This window comes from Silurus aristotelis, assembly GCF_946808225.1.
Source record: "Silurus aristotelis genome assembly, chromosome: 5".
Classification (NCBI taxonomy): domain Eukaryota; kingdom Metazoa; phylum Chordata; class Actinopteri; order Siluriformes; family Siluridae; genus Silurus; species Silurus aristotelis.
The window spans coordinates 1,863,157-1,889,405 of NC_139578.1; the positions used below are offsets into that span (position 1 = coordinate 1,863,157).

The 26,249-nt window shown below is 40.9% G+C and overlaps 3 protein-coding genes across 6 annotated transcripts; 2 read left to right on the forward strand and 1 right to left on the reverse strand.

Moving 5' to 3' along the window:
* Window positions 1–664: 664 nt before the first annotated feature.
* Window positions 665–7,624, forward strand: b3gnt5b (UDP-GlcNAc:betaGal beta-1,3-N-acetylglucosaminyltransferase 5b). Of its 2 annotated transcripts, none has more exons than XM_083541197.1 (2): window positions 665–881; window positions 5,127–7,624. In XM_083541197.1, exon 2 carries the CDS (start codon window positions 5,290–5,292, stop codon window positions 6,424–6,426), a length of 1,137 nt encoding a protein of 378 aa, XP_083397323.1. In that variant the 5' UTR covers window positions 665–881; window positions 5,127–5,289; the 3' UTR covers window positions 6,427–7,624. The 2 variants fall into 2 exon arrangements, 1 of the variants encoding a protein (XP_083397323.1); XR_014533617.1 differs by having other exon boundaries at window positions 751–889; window positions 5,127–5,251.
* A 2,815-nt stretch (window positions 7,625–10,439) lies between these two features.
* Window positions 10,440–16,546, reverse strand: eif4a2 (eukaryotic translation initiation factor 4A2). The gene is made up of 11 exons (XM_083542415.1): window positions 16,223–16,546; window positions 15,403–15,460; window positions 14,244–14,376; window positions 14,024–14,163; window positions 13,384–13,552; window positions 13,044–13,153; window positions 12,418–12,561; window positions 11,978–12,115; window positions 11,477–11,566; window positions 11,285–11,364; window positions 10,440–11,189 (listed from the first exon to the last, which is right to left on the reverse strand). Exons 1-11 carry the CDS (start codon window positions 16,249–16,251, stop codon window positions 11,045–11,047), a joined length of 1,236 nt encoding a protein of 411 aa, XP_083398541.1. The 5' UTR covers window positions 16,252–16,546; the 3' UTR covers window positions 10,440–11,044.
* Window positions 16,547–19,359: 2,813 nt separating this feature from the next.
* On the forward strand, window positions 19,360–25,606 carry dcun1d1 (DCN1, defective in cullin neddylation 1, domain containing 1). Of its 3 annotated transcripts, none has more exons than XM_083541122.1 (7): window positions 19,360–19,444; window positions 20,431–20,644; window positions 22,240–22,408; window positions 23,782–23,912; window positions 24,000–24,082; window positions 24,930–25,026; window positions 25,106–25,606. In XM_083541122.1, the coding sequence occupies exons 1-7, from the start codon at window positions 19,442–19,444 to the stop codon at window positions 25,180–25,182; spliced, it is 774 nt and encodes a 257-aa protein (XP_083397248.1). In that variant the 5' UTR covers window positions 19,360–19,441; the 3' UTR covers window positions 25,183–25,606. The 3 variants fall into 3 exon arrangements, with proteins under 3 accessions (XP_083397248.1, XP_083397249.1, XP_083397247.1); XM_083541123.1 differs by lacking the exon at window positions 19,360–19,444 and adding an exon at window positions 19,493–19,605; XM_083541121.1 differs by lacking the exon at window positions 19,360–19,444 and adding an exon at window positions 19,633–20,313.
* Window positions 25,607–26,249: the final 643 nt, after the last annotated feature.

Here is a 26,249-nt window from a genome sequence, read left to right on the forward strand (position 1 = left end):
TGTCTCGGTGTCTGGTCTCAGACGAATCTTGGAGGTAAGGATTGCTGGATGTGGAGGTCCTGGGCTGGTGTGGTTACACGCGGTCTGCGCTTTGGAGACGGCTTATGGTAGAGAAATGAACGTTCACTTCAGATCTGGTGGACGTTTCTGCAGTCGACATGCATTTTTCGATAAAACTGCACATTTGAGAGAGGCCTTTTGTCGTTGCCTGCCTGGAGCACACCTGTGCAAGAATCATGCCGTCTAATCAGCATCTTGATCTGCCACACCTGTGAGGTGGAGGGATTTTCTAAGCAAAGGAGAAGCTCTCACTAACATAATCCAATTTGTGAACAGTGTGATCCGATTTGGGAATTTTTCAGCTCATGAACAATGGGGTTCTAATTTTGTTAAGTGTATCTACAGGGTACATCTGTAACTCATCCCTGGGATCCGGAATGACTGATTTGCGAGTGTTTCCAGTGTGTGCATGCAAACAGTATGGAAACTGTTCACCTTGTTACACAAACGAAAAGAAAAAAACTGAGAATGAGCAGTGAAATGAGTCTCTCTCTCTCCCCCCCCCACCCTCTTTTTTCTCTCTCTCTCTCTCTCTCTCTCTCTCTCTTTCTCTCTCTTTCTCTCTCTCTTTTTCTCTCCGCCCCCAGAGAGGAAGTTTAAGGTTGCTATGTTAATATCCACTGAACCAAACTCTGCTGAAGTCAGTCACTGAGGTGTGGAGGAGGAAACCATGATGCTGTTCTTCTCGCACATCCTCAGTCACCCATTAAACCCCAAGCTTCTTTGATTTCATGTGGATTTATATTTATATAAACTGGGTTCCTGATAGAAGCAGTCACCTGCAGCCAGTAAAGATCTCCAGTCCACTGGGACAAGAGGCGGTAAGTGAGTGCTGTTTCTGTAGTGTGTGTGTGTGTGTGTGTGTGTGTAGGTAGGTAGCTACTGACTGGAGTTTCAAAGTGCACATGAGCCAAAAAATACATTCAATCAATGGATTAATAATTATTTAATTAAATACATTCCAATGTACTCATGTGACCTCTGGGGCAAACACACACACTTTATTTAGTTTTATAAAAAGCACCAAAACAAGTGATAATTATAATGGATTCATTCATTAATATGCTTCAATTTTACTTGAGGCGTCAAATAAAATGACATTGAATCTCAAAGTTTATTTTAAATATATTAAATATCCTGATAACGTGGCTGACCATTTGTATACAAATATATAAAAGATGTTTATATCATTAATAAGTCTATAAAAGGTTTAAAAATATCTTTTCTGCCCTCCTAAAAGTCTTTTTTTTGGGAAAATTCGAAAGTAAATGGTCCATGTGTTGGTGTTTAAAAGTAGAGGTGGCTGGAAAAAAAAAATAGTGTTGAGTTCCTCAAAAAGGAAAAATAATTATATTCATTAAAAAAGATACAATTCAGAGGAACATCGAAGGATTCAAAATGAGAAGTCAGAAACGTGTGCTTTTATTAAAAGCTCTGGTGCTCTGCTTTGCACAGAACCTATTTCCTCTTTAAAAAAAAAAAAATCATTACCAGACATTTTAAAATCTGTTATTCGATCCTCACACGCTCTTAACTTTTGTTGCTGCATATTTTATTCATTTATTTATAGTTTTTGGGCCTAAATAAAATTGTTGTTATTGAAATGTTGTTTTCTTAATAATAAAACACTATTTTTCCAAATGCTCTTTTAAAACGTGTTTTGTTATTCGACCCAAGTAAAATTATTTTAATGATATTTTTAATAATAGTAAAATATCTGTTTATTCAAAATTCCAAAAAAAATCCAAAAATATCTCTTTGGCGAAAAAAGGTTTCTGACCCCTGGTATAATGAAATGCTTATTTTTGCCCCATTGTCCTCGAACAGGTTGAATTTTTAGCCCTGCTTTGGAAAACATTTGGGCTCCTCTGATAAAGAACCACAATGTCCAGGTCAATAGTACACAAAAAAAAAAAACAGCATAATTTTTTTTCTGCAGTAGCTGAGAAAGTTATTTTATCATATTTTCTCTCATATTGAACATCTTACCTGAAAAGTATGAAGAACCTTCAGGAGACACACCTGGAGGACATTAAACACCTTCCTACATTCTGATCTTATCTTTCATTATTGATAGGAAGGCATCTGAACCTTGAACTTTTTCACATATATACCTTCATGTCCATTTCGATTTCAATACATTATTAAATATTACATACGATTATTTTTTTTATATTATTACAATTGATGTACATTGAATCCATTTATTCACATGTAAGCGTTGTGGAATGTCTCTGCTGCTTCCTGTTCTCATGTATTTTATTCCGTGTCTATTATCCATCCTGTTATCACTTACTTTATAGCAGCTGTAGACAAACAGCCAGGTGTTTTTCTCAATCTGGAAGATTATAAAGCACAAAGTCCTGGGAAACATGTTTTCTGATGGAGGTCTTCACCACATGGGTGATAACGGTTCTATGTCAGGCTCGGGTTCTGTGATTGAAAGCTTCCTATCATATATTCACATAGTCTGAGGTTACATACTAAATGTTGCCAAAGATTATGTGGACACCTGATTATGACCCCATATATGGGTCTTTCCCTGTTTCCCTGCACTGGAACGAATGGGTTCAAGCATGATAGCGTGTGCGCAAAGTGAGCTCCTTGAAGACAGGTCTACCAAGGTTGGCGTGAAAGACCTCAGGGTTGGTCGGACTGTATGGGTGTGACTTCATATTTCAGTGTTGACGTGCCTCAAAGAGCTGCGAAACGATTCGATGTTTCAGCTACCGTTTGGTTCACAAAACAAATCCATGAATATTGTCTTGACATAGTAAATCTTCTCGAGTTTCCCATGATTTCAAATACACAGCTGAGGTCATGTGTTTACTTGTACCGTACCATAAATCTTTAAACAGGATAATCCAGTGTACATGGTTGTTCTATTGTCCTGTCTGTGTAGCTTACAGTTATGCAGTTGCAGGAAACAATAATAATGTAAAGAATATTCCATAAGAAAGGCCAATTGTCCTGCTCGGGGCAAACAAACAACACCTGATCACCAATCACAGAACATAAGACATAGACAATTGTCGATCCTTTAGGCAACGGAACAAGGAAATAAAAACCACGGATTATCTAATGATTCTGGTACGGCCTGACAACCTCGCCGATTCCAGTAAAGTAGATTTTTCCTTGTTTAGTCTTATTGTGTAGAAAAACATTGAGTTTGTCGCCGTAGAGATGTGCGATCCCTACGCTGAAGGGGAAATGCCTTTGAATGACAGAGATCGAGGTTTATAGGAAAGATTTAAAACAGATTTTTTAAAAGAACTGTGATGCTCGGATTACATGTTTTTGAAATAAAATATACTCTGAGAGACCTTCATTCCTTGGTAACATCAATTCTTCGGAGCGGTTTTAACCGTAAATTGGAAACTACTATCCGCGAGTTCCCTACAGGAAATAGAACTGGACTGGACCATGAAACAGTGGACCACACCAAAAATATTGATCTTCTCCTGAAACCCTTAATTTAAAACCGTTCCTTTTGTTCACTTTGGGCCATTATCGTGGTTGAAAATGAAATTCCTATTCATCATCAGCTGTTTAACAGAGGTCTGCAGGTTTTTGCAACTGGTGCTTGGAGGTATTCTTGATTCTCTCCATCTATGGATCCCACCACTGTGTGGACACCTGACCATTACCCCCAAATGTTGGCCTTCCATATTACTCCAATCCTGTTTGAGCAGGATATTGCCCCCGTGACGTGAGCTCCTTGAAAATATGGTAGACACAAACTTGAGCTCAGATAAGGACTTGTTTATTAGGAGATCACCAGAATATTTGGACCTTTGCAACCTTCCATTAAGATACCCTCAGTTACTGCCGTGGCATTAAAATCTACACTTGCAATTGTAAAGTCAGACACGTCAGGCACTTGCGCGTATGCACTCATTCACGTTTTTCACACGCAACAATTCAGAGAAAAACGACTGTTTCCTCTCAAGTCAATAGTATTTGATTGTATATATGCGTGTAGGTATAGCAAAGACTAGAAGTTTCTGTGATGAAATACAGCTGTGAAGTATGAATGGTTCCTTGTTCCTTATCGAATGATGATGCATCATCTGCGTCTGGTGGAAGCTCTTTGTGCTTCACCATTTTGCTGCTTTCAAAGTCACGCTCAGCACTTTTTTAACGCCTCTGAAGCTTTAAAGCCCTCCATTATTAGCAGGTTTGCTGTGTTGGCTTTTCCATTGATGCAGGGGGTTTCGCGCTCGAGCCGGCGAATGACAAATGGTCATCGTAAAAGTGGTTAATGCCAAGCTATGTGATGTTCGTAAACTTTCACAGCAAAAAGAAAATGAGCCATAGCAACAATATAAATGTGCAGAAGAAAACATTTGGGGGGCAAAAAAACTTCTTTTCTAGAATTTACCACAAAGCAACATAAACAAAAAGCCGGCCAGACATTTTTGGTAGTAGTGTTTTGGTGTTAATGCTGTGTAGGCCGTTCCAGACTACAGCAATTAAGAGATTTTGAAAGTCTTGTAGTTATCTGCATGGTACTCATTGTGTGTTGCCTGTATACTTGAATACTTCTCTGGTGGTAAGCTTCAGGATATTGAAGCCTGCACTCTAAGTCAATGTACTTTTGTGTTCATGCCATTTCCATATTCCAGTCCATGATATTTAAACAGCTGACCAGTGAGGTGTGTCATACAAGAAGGAATTGTGTCAAAGTAGCCCTTAATTGGGTATTTTGTTAAAATTGTTTTGTACACATTTAGTGACTCAGTATGCCAGACTCTCTAGAGCAGGGGCATCCATATTTTCCACAAAGGGCCAGTGTGGGTGCAAGTTTTAATTCCAACCAAGCCACACCAGATCCCACCTGTTAAGACCTTTACTTTCAGTGCACTATCATCCTTGTGGCCCTTGTTTGGTTGGAATGAAAACCTGCACCCACAACGGCCCTTTGTAGAAAAGGTTGGACACCCCTGCTCTAGAGAATGAGACATTTTGCTGCAAGACGAGTACAAATGGTGCGAGTTTGCACATCATATGTTGTTACATTTGATGGGATCTCTTTAAATCTGATTTGATATCCATTTCTGTTTCAGAAATGACATCAGCGTTGCCAGAAGCTGTTTCTAGAAAAGGTTTCCGCTTCACAATGGACCGGAAAAACACTTTGTGACAAACAATGTTTCTGCATAACACGTAACCAAGGCTTGCTTCGCCCCCACTCTTGGACTTTCACCTGGATGCGCACAAGGGTCCAGGATGATTGTATGTTTCCGGCGGTTCAGAAAATGCCAAATACGACAGCTGATGATGACATGCTTTCTGTTGTCCGTGATAAAGGTTTACTGGGAAAGTCTTGACAACGACGCATCAAGTCATATCAAGTCCTACTCTTTGCGCCTGCTCAACAGCTTAGACTTCATTAGCGCCAACCTAACCATTAGTTACGAAGAAGCAAGGAAATTCAGTAATCACCGATACCTAATAAACCACGAGCAGAAATGTGTCAACCAAGACGTGCTTCTTTTGCTGCTTGTAAAAAGCTCCCCAGAGAGCTTTGAAAGGAGGCAAGCCATTCGTTCCACATGGGGCAATGAGGTCTACATCAAGAGGAACCTTGGCGTGACCGTGAGAGTACTGTTTGCTCTTGGTGTCCACCCTCAACCACTGAATAGGAGAAAGCTTCAGCAAAGGTTGGTTCGAGAAGACCAAATATATCAGGATCTAATCCAACAGGACTTTCTCGATACCTTTCATAACCTCACTATCAAGCTTCTCCTCCAGCTCGGCTGGAAACATGGCTATTGTGACCACGCCCACTTTCTCATGTCTGCCGATGATGACATATTTGTCCACATGCCCAACCTGATGCGCTATCTGCAGGAGATCAACCAGACCGGCATCAAGGACTTTTGGGTCGGCAAGGTGCATCGAGGAGCTCCACCCATTCGTAAGAAAAACAGCAAGTACTATGTGTCTCATGAGATGTACCCCTGGCTTCTCTATCCCGATTACACCCCCGGAGCTGCTTACGTCATCTCCAGAGATGTGGCCTCTAGAGTCTACCGAGCTTCCCTCACCTTAAACGCCTCTCTTCATATCGACGACGTCTTTATGGGCATTTGCGCCCACGCGATAGGGGTTTTACCTCAGGAACACGTCTTCTTCTCCGGAGAGGGTAGGGCTCCTAACCACGTCTGCATCTACAACCAAATGATGACCTCACATGGACATGTCAAGGACTTTCATGAACTTTGGAAACTTGCGACGGATCCTGCGGTGCAGCAAGTTTCCACAGGACTCTTTGGAAAGCTCTACTGCACCGTAGCTAAAATCAGACTCCTTTGTGCATTACACACGTTAAACACCTATCCATGTAAAGCAGCTTTTTTATAGGGTCTGAATTTATCGGAAATCCCTCTTCCCTCTCCTGTTCCTTTTCATTTTAGACCCACACCTTTGTGCTAGGAGATATGTATATAGGTTCCTCCCCTGAACTAATGCTGCAACAATGGAACCACACAATTGTACGCAATGCCTTTGTAAGGTGTAGCATTATTGTTGCTCAAATGCTCTTGTATGCAAAGGAAGTCCTCGAAGACAAGGTTTAAGTGGCAGAACTCCATTGTCCTGCAGAGTCCAAACCTCACCCCCACTAAACACATTGGGATAGAGCACCGAGAGCCCCCACAGAACTCTTGTTACCGATTGAACAAAAAAAAATCCCCTAGAAAGCCCTCAAAGAAAAGTGTAATTTAATCTAAAAAAAAATAACGCTAGAACTGGCAGGGGGTGTTAAAGCACTTATCGGTGTGGTAAAACTTTTGTCCTTATAGAGTGAACACTTATACACAAGGGCTGAAACGGGTCCAATATTCATAAATGTTCATTTTCACAGCGTTTAAGTTTAAATCAAGCTTCAGTGATGCATCATTGGTAGTTGAGGCAATGTTTTATTTGAAGCGATGATGTGGGTTCTGTGCTTAAATGTTTGACTCCGAAGTGATTCAATCAACATATGAGTGCAGAGAAATTGCCACAGACCTGAACGACACCACTGCGTTGCCAAATTCCGTCTCGCTGAAAGTAGAATTACGTTACGAAAGATCTTTGGTTCTGCTTTTCAAGATTGTGGAAGTAAAGATGTTCTAGATATCTAATGTCTTAGCAGTAACAAGGAGTCATTTTTGTAAAATTTGACAGTAAATCTTATTGGGAATTGCCCAGAATTTCCCTGGAAGGGGAGCAATACCCTGTTTAGCAACTCCCCCTTTTCCTATAGTTCCACATTCATCTTGAAGTCTCCTAAATGTATTCCTTGTAGTTCAAGTAAAAATTTAACTTGTGTTCCTGTGTTATTATGCTGCCCTCTCTGTAACATGATGATTCACAGGTTCCTTTGTAGATGCCTTTTGTATTCCTCTGGACAATGGGAAAAAGGGGAACAGTACTACTTAGCAGAGTAGTTATTTTATTAAAGCCAATCTTTCATGGGTTGATTTACTCTAGATGTTCCATACCTGAGATAGGCGGATTTTAACCTACTTTGCTCAATTTCATCCTTGTATGTGTATTTAATAAAGGTTTTGACATTCTTGTTCCCCCCCCCCCCCCCCACTCGTCAACCTCGAGCATGGGTTGAAGAGCGAGGGGGTCTGATGTTAATAATAATAAAAAAATAAACACCCAAAGACCCCCCCAAGATACATCACTCATGCTGTGTTCCAGTGATTCTGCATGATGTATCTTTTAAAAAAAAGCTTGAGCTCCTCTCAAAACTTCACTTGTAAAACCAACTTGCCCCACATGGCCTCGAGACTCCATTGGAAATTCCATACCCTAGAAGAAAAAATGTTTTAAGTGGTTCTTTGGTCGGTTAAAGCTTTCTTGAGAACCCTTTTCTAGAAAATGGAAAATTGGCTCTTATTTTTCTTTGAATGATTACAGAGGAGATGCTAGCGATTTGTGTCTTGGTCTCAAAACGGATAACGCGATAACACAGCGTGGTAATCTCAATCTAGCCACATTGCATTGCAAGATATTATTTGGAAGCGCTGAGGCTGAGATGGCGGTTGCCGAGCTAATTTCCCATACTGATTGTGCGATCGTTTGAACAATGCAGACACGGCCAATACAGGGTTCAGCTGCGATAAAGGCTGTGTTTAATCAGCCATTTGGAAGTGTGTACTCTCTCTGGACTGCTCGTTTTGCCTGACATCTGAGTAGCTTCTGGGTGTTCGGAGGCCATTGAAATAACCTAGCTTCTAGCAGCACAGTCCTATGAGTTAGACAGTTATTTATAGTCAACAGATCAAATGGCCTGAATACCACAGATCCTGTTGTAGGGGTGGGGCGCTCAGTAATACACACCAGCAATGTGTCTAAATTCTACATTCAAGCCTGTGGTGAAATGCTGAGCCACTTTGATACCCGATCCTTAATACTCTCAAATTGTTGCCCATCGATCTGGTGTGCACCCAGAAATGCTTTTTCATATACAAAGGACTCCCACCATTGGCAGCTTGATGGGGCTGAACATTGCACTTAGAAGACCAACACCTTAACCAGTGAGCTACCAGTTCCCACTACTACTCAATGTAGTTGGGTCACCTAAAGCCTTTGTTTTAGGTCATGTCCGCACTGATACGTTTTCATTTGTAACATTTTCCTGCCCACACGGAGATCCTTAGTCTGTATGGATTCAGATGTCCCTTTCCTGACCGCCCTCATCAAGGGTATCAAAGTGGCTCAGCATTTCACCACAGGCTTGATTGTAGAATTTAGACAAATTGCCTGTGTGTATTACTGAGCGCCCTACCCCTACAACAGGATCTGTGGCATTCAGGCCATTTGATCTGCTCCCCAATGTTTTTTGTGTTTCGCACCATTCTATGTACGACTGCTGCATTAAACACTAACAAGACGTTCCAGCCCGCCATTCTGTTTGATTGGTAAGCCATGCGTTCTGCAATCAGGAACAGAAACTGTGACCTTCAGTTATCACATATGTAAAGTGGGCAGAAAAGGTATTTTGTTCATAAAATCGACGAGAGAAGCGGAACATCGCAATAGGAAATTAGATTTTTTGTTCCACTTTGAGCTCCTATTTTTTCCCACCTGCTGCATTCACATTTGCTTACACTTTTTAAACAGATGACAAAGAGGAAGAAGGGGAAAAAAAACCCAAAAAAACACCTTGGGCTTTGCATAAGCTTGCTATGCTGCAGCTCGAAGGTGTAAGGGAGGTGAAGAAGGAACATGAGAAGGCCCCACAGACAAAGCCAGCTCGCTAAAAATGTGCTTTACATAGTTTGGAGTGAAAGATCTCCTGCTACAGTGCTCTAAACTCAACCACGTGAACACCAGTTTACGATCTAGAACAAGTGACTTCTTAAGTTTAATATGTCAAATCAGACTGCTAGCACCTTTCAGTGCGTTACGCAAATTCGGGTGGCTAGTCGAGCTTGTTGCACCAGCTCAGCTCAAACTCCATACTTTTTTTGCATTTCAAATCAGGGTGTACCAGACTTAAAAAATTCTACTACCCATTCATTCTTGACTAGACAAATTTTTCGGGGAAAAAAAAAAAAAAAAAAAAAAAAAAAAAAAGGCCCATCGACATGGTCATCAGGTTTTTAAACTGGACACGTTACACTTCAGGAATTTGGTTAACAGGTTTTCAAAAGCACCACAGAAAATTCTCTTTTCAAAATCACAATATTCAGGTTTTGCTATGGATCAATTAATTGTCAGTGCATTTAGAAAAACTGTCCACAAAATAAATCTATTTATATCAAAAAGTTTACACTTTAAATAAATTTTGCACCAAAAGCACAACAATGTAACCAGGTATTTGCTCAATCTAATTTTTTTTTTACAAAATGGCTTGTACTCAGATTTATTTAAATATTTTTTTTTTTAAATTGTACATCTATGAAAACCAATATAAATCTCAAGAATGACCCTTTCAGAATGAAGGTTGCTGATTAGCCAGACTGTTGATTTGGTTTCTACTACAGCAGCTCTGACCACAAGGCAAACAGCAGGATGTTCACTTCGGCCCATTAACCTCAAACATTACCGTTCCATAGAAACGACTCACAGTAGGATTTCTTTGGCAGATTAAACGAATGGTTTCTTAAAGAATGTAAACACAGAATAAGGAGAGTTTTAAACCTTTACAGGTAGTTACAGTAAGAAAAATTAAGTGTAGGCATCTGAGAAGAGTAGTCAGAACTGGAAATTGATCTTTGAACAATTTGTTACACAGCAGAAAACGAAGCAGGAAGCACCGATTTATGATCCATAGGAATTTTACAGGGGGAGTTCATCTTAAATAACAGCGTACTAGGTGTACTACAGTGCCTCCTAGTGTACGTGCTGCAAAAAAAAAAAAAAAAGAGCAGCAGTGGAGTATCACCATCCTCTTTATTGTGAATGAGCCAAACACTACATGAAACATTTAAAATGTTACGACCCACTTTTGAAGAGGACTTCACACAAAGAAGTACTTGATAAAACAATATACAATTAAATTAATACATTCAAAACAAAAAAAGTGCCTTTGCATTTACAGCGGTGTGTGGGGGTTGGGGGTTTGGGGGGGGGGGGGGGTTGAGCAAGCGTGTAAACCAAGTTAAACTGCACACGTACGTTAGCATAACATAATTGGCAGACTTGATGCAGCACTTGTATCTTTTAGTCCACAAGTAAATTACTAAACGATGAAGAACATCTAACACAGATATTTTGAACATACCAGGGAGGAAATACCTGATAAAGAACACGTTTAAAGAACCCATTTTGCCAGAAACGTCGCTACCAGTGGACACCACGCAGTCGTCCACGCAGGAAAGTCACGTCACGTATCGAATTCGCACGTCTGATCCGAAGCCAGCATTGAGGAGAGGGGAAAAAAAGGCTTTTTTTTTGTAAATTCTTCCGATAAAATAAGCGCAAAAAATGCAAGTGATTATTCGGTAGCTATCCCTGCATTAACAAAACTCCCGGTGGGTTAAATCAGATCGGCCACGTTCATGGGCATCTCCTCTACGGTCGTGTTGTAAAACGTCTCAATGTCTCGAAGGATCCGTTTGTCCTCTTCGGTAACGAAGTTAATGGCCACGCCTTTTCTGCCGAAACGACCTCCGCGGCCGATCCTGAGCGGAAAAATAGAAAATTGCGTTTGAACTTTGGTACAGGTTTCACTGCGAACAGGCTCTGTGGACTGCACCAGAGCGACTCGGCATCTTACCTATGGATATAGTTCTCTCGGTTTGTCGGAAGATCGTAGTTGATCACCAGGGAAACCTGTTGCACGTCAATACCACGAGCCTGAACAAGGAGAGAAAGAAAGGGAATTTTTTTTTTTTTTTTAGCTCACTAATGTACACAATGCAGAATGAACATGTGTAGTAACCAAGAGAAATCTCTGACGATCACTCACCAACAAATCTGTGGTAATCAGCACTCTACTAGAGCCAGACCTAAATTCTCTCATGATTATATCACGCTCTTTTTGATCCATGTCCCCATGCTGCAAAAAGGAGAGGAAAAAATTAATTCTATTTATCTATTTATCTCTCCAGACATCACCTTGTAAGTTCATCTTGAGCTGCACGTCAGTTTGAGGAACAAAAATGGCCGACATGAACGTGTTCAACTCTGTTTTATAGGTAAACCCCCCCAAATATTTTTGTTCACTTAAAACCCTTAATTTCCACACATTATGTAACATTAATTGCAACAGTTTTTAATCCGTTTCCAAAAGCCATTTTGTTTCTCAAACCAGCAGCCGCTGTGCAACCCAAGTCAACTGGTGCGAGGTATGATCAGTAAAGTGAAAAAAGTATCTCCATCAGAGTCAGTCCCGAAAGATGGTATGCCATCATTTCATACCGGGTCCAATAATAAGTAAGCAGCTATGATTTATTTAGATCAGCCTCACCAAGGCAGATACTGTGAAGTCTCTGGCGTGCATCTTCTCAGTCAGCCAGTCCACCTTTCTCCTAGTGTTCAAGAAAATGACAGCCTGTGTGATCGTCAGAGTCTCGTACAGATCGCAGAGCGTGTCCAACTTCCATTCCTAGATACAAAGCAAGCAGTTTAGTGGCAAGGAAATAATTTAAAAAAGCCTTTTTCTCTTTGTAAATGTAGCGCAGAATCTCGAGACACAGAACACGGGACATTAGGAAAGAGGTCCCTCCCGATCTCATTTCCGACGCTGCGCTGGGATTTTGCTCTCCCTTCTTCGAGACGTACCATACTAGCATGACCAGCAGGACCAAACCGTGAAACAGCTCGGGCCTGCTGATTTTAGCATGGCGCTTTTGGTAAAGAAGGGGTTTTTCTATCACTGAACAGATAGAGGTTAAATAAACAAATCACCTCTCGTTCTACATTGATGTAGAACTGCTTAATACCCTCGAGGGTAAGCTCCTCTTTTTTCACCAGGATGCGCACTGGCTCGCGCATGAACTTCGTGGTCACGTCCAAGACCTCGGCGGGCATAGTGGCCGAAAGGAGCACCACCTGAAAGCAAAAACCATGGAAGAGTTACTTCCTGTTTCCATGATCGGGTGGTTCCTGGTAGGTTTTAACCCCCAGGCCCCTCACCGAAGGTACAGATTCCCAAACCCACCAGACTGCTATTTCATGGTCCTCTCAAAGTTTTAACTGATGGAGATTTTGGATCAGAAGTTGTGAAAAATCCCACTGATCCCAAACCAGACTGAATTAAAAACAGCTCCACCAAAACTATCAATGTCCATCTATCAGTTTTTTTCCATGCAAGTAGAAAGAACTGTTGCACTGAACCTTGAAACAAAGGCCACAGGACATTAAGAAAGAGGTCCGACCGAGTTTCATTTTCGGAAGCAGGGCACATTAGTCTTCTTCCATGCTTTCACTCTGCTAGCACGATTACACAAACCAGGAGGACCTGGAGTCTGTAATTTAAACACAGTTCTTTTGGATGGAAGGAAAAGATTGTTCTTAATTCCTTTACAACTCACTTGAATGTTTGTGCTCAGTTTCTGGAAGATTTCATAAATCTGATCCTTGAAACCACGACTCAGCATTTCATCTGCTTCATCTAGGACAAACATCTTGATCCATTTAGGAGCTGTATGGGGGAAACAAATAAGTACATTTATAGTTTGACCAAATCATACATAAAAGAAAATATAATTGATGCACCAGGTCGCATCAGTCTGGAGAGAGATATGATCAGTAAAGTTATAAAAGCATCTCCATAATGTGTCAGTCCCGAAAGATGGTATACCATCATTTCATACTCAATCCAAAAACCTGTTACTGTTTTTTTTTTTTTTTAAGAATCGCTGAGAAACTTACAGAGAAACCTCCTGTTCAGCATGTCAAACACACGACCCGGAGTCCCCACCACGATGTGTGGAGCTTCGGCTTGAAGCTTCTGCATCTCGTTGCGAACGTTGGTGCCCCCGATACAGGCGTGGCACGACGCACCCATGTAGTCACCCAAGGCCAAGATGACCTTTTGGATCTGCACAAAATAAAAACGCAAGCAGACACGTGAGTTTATATGCAGATTAAAAGCAGGATTTAAGCTCCACCCACTCATACAAATTCTATCCAAAAATATACAAAACTCAATCAAATGTTAAGTAAATCCTATACACACAAACACCTTGCGTTTCAAGGACCAAAAAAAAATAATTACAGTGAAATAAGGCTATTTGTGGCTTTATTAAGAACGCATGCTTTTTAGCCTAATTTACATACAGTTTAAGTACAATTTTTACTCTATGGTTTTATTCAATATTTGAAGACGCAATATTTACACACACAAATCTGGCTTCCTGCTGAATATGTTAAGAAAAAAAAAAGGAGGAAAAAAAAAATCCACATTTACAAAGCAGGAAGAAGAGCAAATTTGTACCTTCGCTTGAGCCCCAAATATGCCGCCTTGGTCTGAGAGACACTTAAGTTTATCATGACCTCAGGTACAGCATACCTGCTGAGCAAGCTCACGGGTCGGCGCCAGGACCAGAGCCTGAGTCTCTTTCTGATCAATCTCCAACTGCTGCAGGATAGAGATGGCAAACGTGGCTGTTTTGCCCGTGCCTGACTGTGCTTGAGCAATGACATCGTATCCTGAACAGGATTAAAACCATTAGTTTGAAATACAGCAGAAGTCTAGAGAATACTTTATTTTTAAACAAGTATTCCACTACCTTTAATGCAGGGAATAATCGCTCGCTGCTGAATAGCTGATGGCTTCTCAAAACCATAAGCGTAGATTCCTCGAAGGAGCGTCTCCTTCAGGTTCATGTCATCGAAGTTGTCCGTGATCTCATTCCAGTTGCTCTGCAAAGCAAACCCCAACTCATTTAGCGTCAAGAGGCATTACTTTATACACTATATAAACAATTATTGGACCTCGAATTTTCCTGCCAAACGTGGCTCTTCCCCAAACTGTTACCGCAAAGTTTGGTGCACAATTGGATTTTTTGTTCACATTACATGAACTAGGAGACCTAAACCTGTTTCAGTATGACACTGTAGTATAGTAGATCTGCTATAAAGCTCAGACACCATTAAACACCTTTGGGATGAATGAACGCTGACCTACATCCAGGCCTCCTCACCTACATCTGTACTGGACTACTCAAACCCTTGTGGCTGAATAAGCACAAATCTCCAAACACTCCAAAATCATCTTCCCGTATGCATTACGTTTGGGCTTCCACAAACTTTATTCAATTACAGTGTCGCTTTGGACACACTTGACACCCAACTCTTTCTTGAGAACCTCGCTTTAAACAACTAAATCCCACACCCCAAACTGTTTGGTGTCTGGTTTTGTCCTCCTGGTTGCTGTTCCTCGGGATTTTCTAGACTAGTGACTTTCGAATGTACACAGACAAGCTTAGCCTAGTGTTTAATAAAGAAACAAACCACGTCTGTTTGTTTATAGTCTGTCCATTTAACACTGTTTAATCTTGGAAACCTGACAGACAGGACTGATTTTGGTTTGGACTTGGATTCTAGTGGAGAGCGCATTGTAGATGCACCGGAGTTGTGATTGATAAGCCAGGCGAAAACTTACACCAGTAATCTACAATCGTCATATGATTCATTTGCTGTATGTACATCACTGAAATTATTTCTTCGCATATTCCAGAAAAAAAATTAAAAATTAGGAAGCTGGGGGTTAAGGGTCATAAGAGCAGCAAGCCGGCAATTCTGGGGTTTGAAATTATATTTAAGGTTCTGGGTTACTGATCTGAAGGCCTGGGGTTCAAGTAGGAAAATTGCAATGTGGCCTTTAGAAAAAATTTAATGATCACACTGGGCTACACGAGCCACTAATATTAATATAAAGTAATTTACCTCAATGACGCCATCGGGCTCCATTCCTTCAGGCCCTCCATGGTCTCGATCTCTTGAGCTGCGGATATACATTTAAAAAGTTACACTGGACTTTGAATAGTGCGTAAGGCATGCAAAATATATATACACAAATTAAATAAGATTTTCTGCACCGCCACGTGAGAGAGCAGTCTCGAGCTGCCTTTCACTCGCGCACTTATATTGTGGGGGGGCGCGCCATCGTGGCGCTGTTCACCCTACGTAGGGCGCGCGATCACCAAATACGGCGCCATGTAGAATTCACTCGGCCTGCTGAACCCCCGGAGCTCGTTTCCGCACCGCATGACTCAAAAAGGGGGCGTGTGAGGGTTAAGAGCCGAAATGAAAACGCTTTAGAGAGCGGAAACGCGACACGGAGAGATTTTTGCTTCTTGTCTTGCTTGCGGAACCCAGGGTTGGAGTGCGAGCTACAGGCCGCGAGATAAGCACCGAGAAGCGGGTGCCACACTGTCCGGCTTAACGCGTCGAGCACCGGGAAATGTACAAAACGCAATAAAGATGTTTATCTTATAAATAAATTAATTTGTGGTCGTATTTTTAAACCGGATTACATTAGACCTCAGTAGGCTGGACTGACCTACGTCAGGCGCGCTAGCTAGAACTAGCATGTAGGCCAAGGCATGGCGCGCGCGCGGCCCTCTGCTCACCCCACCAGGGGATTTTTTTTTTTAACCAAAACATAAAAACCGCAACCATACGTCCCGAGTTTAGTTAACGCGAATTCAATGAGTAATAAACAGTGATTTAAGATGATTAAATAATCACAAGCAAACACACACACCTATGATAATCACCAGAACCACTAGACATGATCCGCTTGCGACTTCGGCATCCACTCGGAAAGGAAGAGCGCGTGAATCTCAGGCGAGTTTTATTTGACCGGAACTCTTTATATCCACCCCCTCCCCTATTCGCGCGCGCGCCGAACGAGTTGTATGAACGACCAACTTAGACGTGGGTGAGATCGAATGTCGTTTTTAGAAATATTCGTTTTTAGGACGCGAATCGTCCCTGAGAAAAAACATGTCTTTTTATTTGGCAAAAGTACGTAACGCTGATCGGTAGCTGTGGGACTATATGGTAAGGCGCAGCGATATTGCCGCAGTGCGGAGGCGTGACGCGGTCCGCTACGGGGTCTCCGCCAGTTTGGGGCCTGACATATTTGGTCATGCTGTAAAAAAAAAAAAATTATATGTAACTATAAAGTCTAAATACATTTATTTATTATTATTTTATAACTTTTTTAAACCACATTTAATAACCAGATTTTTTTAAGCAGCAAAAAAAATATAATAAACTAAAGTCACTTATGAATTTTTCTCCATTTAGAAACTGTATAATTTTAGTTATCGAATTTGTATCTTAAATATTATTTATGCCCCATCCATCCATTTATTCACCGATTATTTTTGTTTATTTCCTGTAATAACAATTGTATTACTATTAAAGCTATTTTTAAATTCTCAAACGCTATCCAGAAAGTAATTACACCCAACAGACCGTGCTGTTTTTATTTATTTTATATATAAATAATGCACCATGAGGTGCGTGGGTGGTTTGATGAAATAATACTTACAAGCCGAGTGTCTCTACCATCCTGGCATCAGTACCGGCCCGTGTATTTCAGGCCCAGACCGAGGCATTTTCTGAGCCATTCAGAGATTTTATTTCAAAGAATTCATGGTTCCAGGAAGCTGCAAATAGTCCCCAGACCATCACATTACCACCACCATGTTTGACTGTCGGTATTGTGTTCTTTTAATGAAATGCTGTATTTTAATGCCAACTTCTAAGAAGTTAAACTTTTGTCTCACCAGTTCACAGAATACGACCCAAAAGTCCTGGGGATAATAATTTTATTTATTTATTTATTTTTTTTTTTTTAACAAATGAAAGATAAACCATTGTGTTCTTTTTGGTCACCAGTGGCTTTTGTCTTGAAACTCTTTCATGGTCAAGTACCTTGTTTCTAATCTATTTTTGAGATCCTGGCATGATGTGTTGCTTTTTGAGATCTTTCAGTGGTCTTCTTTTTATCAGACATCTTCTCTTGAAGTGATTTCTTGATTCAACATGTGCGGCCGTAATCAGGCTTGGGTGCAGCTTTCCAAAAAATGTGATTAATCACAGTTCATTTAGGATTTAGCAAATTGCGGCCAAGAAACCATTACTTCAGAAGATCAACAAGCAGAAAAGACTTGGTTGGGCCAATAAACACAAGGACTGGACATTATTATATCTATGTATATGTTAGAGAAGTGAATAATAGAGTGCAGGCAGGGTGGGGAAGAGTGGCAGGAGTAAGTTGTGATAGAAGGGTATCTGCAAGAGTGATAAGGAATGTTTTTACAATGTTATATGGTTTAGAGACAGTGGGATTGACAAAAAGACAGGAAGCAAAGAGGAGCTGTAGGTGGCAGAGTTGACGATGCTGTGAATTTCATCACGAGTGACGAAGATGGACAGGTTTAGAAATGAGTTTAATCAAGGGATCGCGCTCCGACGTTTTAGAGACGAGGTGAGAGAGGCGCGATTAAGATGGATAAGACAGGGTGATATATGAGACCGATGATCCGCTGTAGTGACTCCTAACGGGAGCAGCCTGAAGAAGAAGTAGAAGATATTTCATTCAACAAAATCCCATTTAATGCAATGGAAAAAATACGATGCTATGCGATTTAATATGGTATTTAGTTAAGACGGACAAAAAATCTTACATTTGTAAAAACAAAAAACAAACATACATTATTTTCCTGTTCTGTTTTCAGGAAGATGCAGCTCTACCTCTGCCATGTTAATCTATACTCTATGTGACTCTCAGGACACACCTCGGTCTCTGTAGTGTTGTGATACGTCTGGGGATGAAAAGTCCTTGAGTAACTCGGGTAATTCGGATACAAAAAAGGCATGGAGGCACAAATTATTTAGTTTAGTCCATTTAACTACACACGGAGCACGTTTCCCCACATACCATTATTACTGATGCACCACCTGCTTTACTCTGGACTCGTTTATAAACATGGCTGACTGAATGCGAACCACCAATAAAAAAGAAGAAGAGGAAGAAAACCTGTGTAGGTTTTTTTTTTTTTTTTTTTTTTTTTTTTTTTTACAGAAAAAACATATTACTTGTTCATTTTAAGAGACTCTTCTTAACTTCTCTCTCTTATTTAAGATTCTTCCTAACATTTTAAAGGCACAACATACAGAACATCATCCAAAGCTGTAGAAGAAAATGTATAAAAAAAACTTTTTGTTTCAATAATCCCAAATAAATAAATAACTATAGAAAGGCCAGACTGCAGACCAGATTTGCATTTGCATGTGTCAGCAAATAGACTTTTGCAGAATCCCCCAGGCATTGTTCAATATTTAAAAATCCCGATCGTGGAAAGTGAAACTTAAACCTGTCACAGGGGTTGGATTTATTCATGCCCTTTAAAAATGTTTATTAAAAAAATGAAAAGTGGTTTAACTTATTACCAGAAAACTGGTAGTTCTATGTAAAATCAGACATTGAGCACCGTCATATAAACAAAATGACACGATCCTTGTTTCATAACACCTCTGTGAAGATCGGTAGATGAATCAGTCTTCTCCTATCGAAGCATCGAATCTTCAACTATTCAAAATCACCCCAAATATTGTGAACCCAGGAGTCTTAAAAAATGCTGATCAGTATGGGGTAGTATATTGTAATTTTATAATTTGACACATTACAGTACACAAATGAGCAAAACAGAACAATTTACAATAATGTCTATCTATCTATCTATCTATCTATCTATCTATCTATCTATCTATCTATCTATCTATCTATCTATCTATCTATCTATCTATCTATCTGTCTGTCTGTCTGTCTGTCTGTCTGTCTGTCTGCATTCATGTCTACCTGTGGGTTTATGAGTGGAGGGGGCGGGTGAAGTTGTACTGCGCATGAACGGAAGTAGATGACGGGCGAGAGGGGAAAAGCGGAAGAGGGAGTCTGGAAATCACAAACATGGTAAATGAGGGGGGGAAAATACAATAGCAAATACGGGGTTAATCGTTTAATTTTCCCGCTGGACACGGGCCTGTCCGGGGTCGAAACCCGGCTAGAAAGCTGATTTCCGTGGAGTGAGGGTGGGAGGGTTCCGACACAGAGAGACGGGGAGAGTCGCCGGGGTGAGCGGAGAAGGGGCGCTGAGCTAAGCGGCTATATTCAGTGAACGCTGGCGGGGGGCTGTATCCCAAACGCGCACCGAGTGCACTACGGATAGGGCGCGCTCGCTGGGTTTTCCTTTTCGCGCTGTAGTGCGGATGTGTAGGGAGCGGATGGGTATTTGGTATCCGGACACGGTTAGCGCGGTGGCTTCAGTTCAACACGCGATTTAGACTAATCAAAATGATTTTCTGGTCCAGCAAGACGGCGTAAATGATCACCTTAAGTGGCAACGATCGTGTCGTTTTAATCAGTACCAATTGTATTTAAAATATATATATTTTATATTAAAAAAAATCATCAAGCTTTAGACGTGACATACATTTGAATGGCAGCTGAACTACCCATTAGGCCTGCTTTATAATGAGCCTCCAATTTAACTTTAAAGCACATTAAACATGTTTAAATCTTGTTTTTCTTGTTGTTTTCAGTGATTATAATATAAACCTATTATGCAGTCCTGTATTCTTGTTATTCCTGGCAGAAGTAAGCAAATGAAGTGCACCACTATGAAGTCAGAAGACCTCAAGATCCAATAAAGGGGGGAAAAAAAAAAATGATGATAAGTGCAAGTTTTAGATTGTAGTCTCCTAAAATCGAAACCTAGAAATAGCTCTGGATGTCATTCGAACGTCGGACTCGGATATCCCAGAATGCCGTGCAGCTATGCGGTGTAGTACAATTCTCTAGCGTATGATTGGACGCGATGGTGTTAGTAGTCAAGAGTAGTAAAATCGCACCATTGTGTGTCGCCGAGCGCTGAAACTTAACAAACTGTCTTCCAACAGAACAAGCTGAAATCCTCGCAGAAGGATAAAGTTCGCCAGTTCATGATTTTCACGCAGTCGAATGAGAAAACGGCGCTCAGCTGTCTGGCTCAAAATGACTGGAAACTAGAGGTGGCCACAGACAACTTCTTCCAGAATCCTGAACTTTACATACAGAATCTGAAAGGACTGTTCGACAGGAAAAAGCTAGAACAGCTCTACAATCGATACAGAGGTAAGGAACAGCGACGTCGTCCGTTCCCGAGACGATATGACGCAGAAACCTTGAGAGGCTCAGAAGGGAATCCGTCCTCATCTGGGTGATGCTGGATATTCGTGCATTATAGTTTTGTCGTCGTTGAGGGTATCAGCTGTTCATTGGTGGAGTGCAAAGCTTTTGGTGGGAGTTGTAGAAGTTCAAAGCCGTCTTCATGGTTTCTAAGTGGAAACTTCCAGAGCAATGTTGTGTATCGTTCAGTGGTTCATGTAGAGTCATCCTTTGCAGAATTGGGGTGATCAGATCTCGTTGGGGTATCCGAACATCCCAACAGCTCGCTTCACCCAAAAAAACCCAACACAGATCTCCAAGAGAAATATAAACAGCTGAGAAAGGAAGATTTGACCTATTCTGTAGCCTTCTTTATTCTAGGTACCAACAAACAACCTGCCCCTTTTGCTCTATATGGCATTAGTATTGTTTTATAATCAATGCGAGAATTATTTGGGAACCAGTGCAGCATGGATCAGATGTTGTAATGTGGTCATAGCTTCTGGGTCTAATAAGGACTCTTGCTGCTGCATTCTGGACTAATTGGAGCTTAATTACGCACTTATCCAGACGATAACGGGAAACAAAGGTAACAAAAGCTAGTTTTTCTGCATTGTGTTGTGACAGTATCATATTTCTTATCTTTGCAATATTTCTCACATGAATGAAGTCTATCCTGGTAACGCTTGATATCGCCTATATACACTATATGGCCAATATAATAATTCAGAGCATGTTTTTTTTTTTTTTTTTTTAAACCTTCCATTCAACATTTATTCCCTATTTGTCTATTCTAACAACCTACATTCTAATGGGAAAATGTTCCACAGGATTTCGTGGAAATTTTGTTCAAACACAAGGGTGGTAGTAAAGTCAGGTACTGACGGAGGGTGAGGTAAGGTAAGGTGAGGATGCCTGGGGTGCAGTCAGCTTGAAAAATTCATCCCAAAAATATTTTAAGCTCTAAAGCAGGCCACTCAAGGTCTTCCACTCCAACCTATGTAAAGAATTTGGATATCAAGGTTCAAGGAAAATTTCAAGCCACCACGTCATATAAAATTGTGTGGCTCTAACTTTGGGTAACAGTTTGCTGAAGAAGCACGTATGGCTGGAAAAGTCAGGTGTCCCAATATGTTTGTCCATGTGGTGCATTATGTACATAAGCTCTGAAGGAAAACTTGGATCAGTAATCACACCAAGGTCTTTTTTTAATGCTTGATGTAATGAACCAGAAGGACCATCCAGACACACAACGTAATCAGAAAACTTATTTGTATGATTACATTATTAGGGGAGGTGGTGGCTCAGTGGTTGACATTGGACTCTGGATCAATAGGTCACAATTCAAATCCTAGCAACTGACACTTCTGGGCCCTTGAGCAAGGCCCCCCAACCCTCACCTGTTCAGTTGTAGGCCGCTCTGGATAAGGGCTTCTGCCAAATGGCGTAAACGTTTTTTTGGCGTAAATGGTTGTAAAAAGTTCCCGTTAAAACCAGCCCCTTTCCTATTCGTTTGTGTAATGTCCAAGGAAGTTTATTTTTATTTTTTCCTCTTTAATCAGATCCCCACGATGACAATAAGATCGGTATAGATGGTATTCAGCAATTCTGTGACGATCTATGCCTCGACCCAGCCAGTATAAGTGTGCTCCTAATAGCGTGGAAGTTTCGCGCCGCGACGCAGTGCGAGTTCTCCAAGCAAGAATTCATGGACGGTATGACTGAACAAGGGTAAGTTAATCGAGTCGGGTAAACTCAAACTCAACGGGTCAAACTACGAGGCGGTATCAAAAAGTTTCGAAAGTAATGGTGCTAACTGGTGCAATTCTGACCAAGTGTGTTATCACGTTTGAGATCACAATACGAACAAGTTAGAACCAACAGCAAACTGTATGAAACTGGGCAAATCTTCCACACAGAAGTTTGAGACGACATTCGGCAACGCTGCAACGAGCCGTTTGAGGTATTTTGAGTGATGGGCGCTTCAAGAGCGGAAGAACATCACTGGAAGACGACGAGAGATCAGGAAGAGCTCAACCTCTTAAAACGTCGAAACTATTAGGCTACTCGTGCATGATGATTGTCAGGAGAACAGTTCACACGAACTCACTTACTTACCCACCCTACTCGCCAGATTTGGCTCCTGTGAACATTCTGCCAATAGCCGCTGTGGGCTTCGCCCTCTTCCCGAAGATGAAGATATAGCTCTAAGGTCGTTATCACCATTGCGGAGATCCAGCGGGAATCGCAGAAGGTGCTTGACACGCTTAGAAAAGAAGACTTCCAGAAGTGGCAGGAAAGCTCGGAGCTCTGTATTGCTGAATGTGATGGTGTGTAACTGTACTTTCAATAAAGTACTTTCATGTAAACCGAGCTAGTCTCGAAACTTGTTGATACCACCTCGTATATTTAACGGTAAAGACCAGCAAAACTGCACAAGGGGTGCGGGTGGCTTGTGTGATTTGCGTGAGAAAAGAATGAACACAATGAATTGCATAATATGCAAAGCTTGGGTGGAAACCGTTATGTAAATATGAATTTCAAAACGAAACCCCTCCTGAGGAAGTACAGTATAAGGAAGAAACCATGGGATGGGATCCTGTCAACCTGTAGCAGATTGTGTCTATTAATTCCAGTCCAAATCCGTTTTCATGGTTCTTGAGCGGAGACGTCCACATTAACCTATGGAGCTTTGTCTCACCGTCAGCGGCGTCAGGATGAATCGGGGCGCTCCAGAAAGAAGACCAGGACCCCGATGGTACCCCAGGAGCATGTTTGTTTTGAGGGAAGGGTGGTGGTTGGGGGGTGTTTGCGGCAGGGAGAGAATGAACCTTATGCGTTATTAAAAATGCGATCTAATATATGGTATTGGGTGTGTGAGGATGTGGTGAATATACAACAAAATAAAAAACAAGGGTTTATTTTGTATCATTGTTCAGACTTTCTCAATCTCAAAAGCAAATGTAATCATTGGTTATCCTGGTTTCTGTATGTTGTGGCCGCATGAATCGATTTGAATAAACAAATTAATTTATTTGGGGTTTTTTTTGACAGGAAATTTGCATACAATAATTCTTTTTTTTTTTCTTTTCTTTTTTCTTTAGGTGTGATAGCATAGAGAAGCTTAAAGCACAGTTGCCAAAAATGGAGCAGGAGTTAAAAGACCAAGGGAAATTTAAAGACTTCTATCAGTTTACTTTCAACTTTGCAAAGAATCCCGGACAGAAAGGCTTGGGTATGCCTCCTTTATCCTTTGTGGTTTTGCTATGCCCTTTATATTTCGTTTTTCTGGGTAAATAATCCTGTCTTTACTTTTATCCAGATTTAGAAATGGCGATTGCGTACTGGAATTTAGTATTGGCAGGACGTTTCAAATTCCTCGACCTGTGGAACAAATTTTTAGTGGTAAGTCTGGAATAATGCTTCAGCATGAATCCGATTTATAGGCCACAACCACACCTTCAGTGTGACTAGCTAATGCAGGGGTCCCCAAAAATTTTTTTTGTGTGAGGGCCACATAATTTTCCCTTCCTTTAATTTTTACCGATAGCGATGTTTGATCCTACTTGCCGATGAGTTTTTCAAATGGATTCTGGGGGAAAAAAATTTATTTCTTTATAAAAAAAAATAAAAATCATTCTATAATAAAAAAAAAAAAAGATTAATAATACGTATGGCGCTCTCCGTGCAGCACATAGTCTAACCCGTCGAAATAAACAGCACGTGGTGTCAGTGATTCGCCTCTAGAGGCCGCTCTCATAACATTGGACCAGAAGCAGGAAAAATCCGTTTGGATTTTTTTGGCGATAGTTCCAGCAAACAATTATGGGTGCCTCGACCTCTATTAATAACAAAGGGATATTTGTTTTGAAAGCCAACCTTTATTATGCAATACAGATATGATAAGAGTTAAACACGTATGTACAATTACATTTCTAAATATGTGGGCCGTAGTTTGGGGACCCCTAGTCTAATGTATAGGCAATGCCACCTCCAGTGCATGGAATCTATAAGCCACACCTCTTTCTATGCGATTGACAGATTTATTGGCTGATGTCAGTGTGGTTGGCAGATTTATAGGCCACAGCTCCTTCAATTTGACAGATTCATAACCATAAGCATTTAAAACGTGACTTTGATTTGTAGGCCATGCCTTCATTAACATAAGTGACAATTGTAGGCCACACCCCCCTTCATGAATTGAAATCACTCAACTTTTAGTCTTCTGATTGAAATCTTCTTCCTCTTGCAGGAGCACCATAAGAGATCCATTCCCAAAGATACCTGGAACCTCTTGTTAGACTTCAGCACCATGATAACAGATGACATGTCCAACTACGATGAAGAAGGTCCATAGCCACACTTTGCTTTTACCTTAATGATTTTTTTTCCTATAATTTACGTGTCAATTTAATCCCTCTGTTCCAGGAGCATGGCCAGTCCTCATCGATGACTTTGTCGAGTTCGCCCGGCCCTACATCGGGACCAAAAGCACGGCAGTCTAGAGGACTTTATCGTCCCCACGAAGGTGGTCCCGACCTCACGTACACCTCGTGGTGGACCGAACTGAGATCTACATTGCCTTTTCCGACCCTCAGGATCAAGACGCTTGTGTACAGCAAAGACATTTCAGAGACGCGTCACCTCTTCGTCATCTAGCGGTGGTTTGGGCCCCCTCTTCCTTCTATCCCAATTTTTCAATCTGGATATGTGTGCATCGTCCGTGCCAGCTGAATGTGGATCAAGCTCTGGGACCTCATCATGGTTTCTATATATATATTTTTTATTTTATTATTATTTTTTTTCCCTCCCCTTCCTCTTTCCCCACTTTCACCCAGGCAGGAGCAAAAATCACCACAGACCTGCCACCTTTAGCCTGGTTGAGGAACGTCAAACTTCAGTTATTAAATCTTTAATTTTAGCACTCCACATTCATTTGTCCTGCCTTGAATCTTTATTTCCTACTTTTTATATACACACCAGAAAAATGTTTGGACACATTTTGTCCTTCAGTGTTTTTTTATTTTATTAATTTCATATTTTACATTTTACATTAATACTGAAGATATCTAAAATATGAAAGAACATGTCTGGAATTATGCAGTAAACAAAAAACAATCCAGAATATGTTTTATATTTTCCATTCCTCAAAGTAGCTCCTTTTTGTTTTAATGACTGCTTGGCAAACTCATAACTTTCCATCAGACTCACGAGGTAGTCACCTGGAATGGTTTTCAGTTTGTTTAGGATATTTCTTGCTTTCTTGATGTGCTTTAGACCATCAGTTGTCTTGTGTCGAAGAAGGGTGAGTAGAGAGTCCAAATCCCGATCACTGTTATTATTGTACAACTATATACAGTAGTATCAAGAAACACTCGGTTAAAGAAAAAGAAAAGACCATTGTTACGTTAAGAAATGAAGCTCAGCCAATCGTAAAAATCTCAAAACCTGAAACAGGCTCACGAGGATCGTCCCAAAAAAGGAAGACCAAGAGCTACCTCTGCTGCAGAGGATAAGTTTAATAGAATCGCCAAAACATTACTTAAATGCTCAGGAATTCAAGTGGCAGACG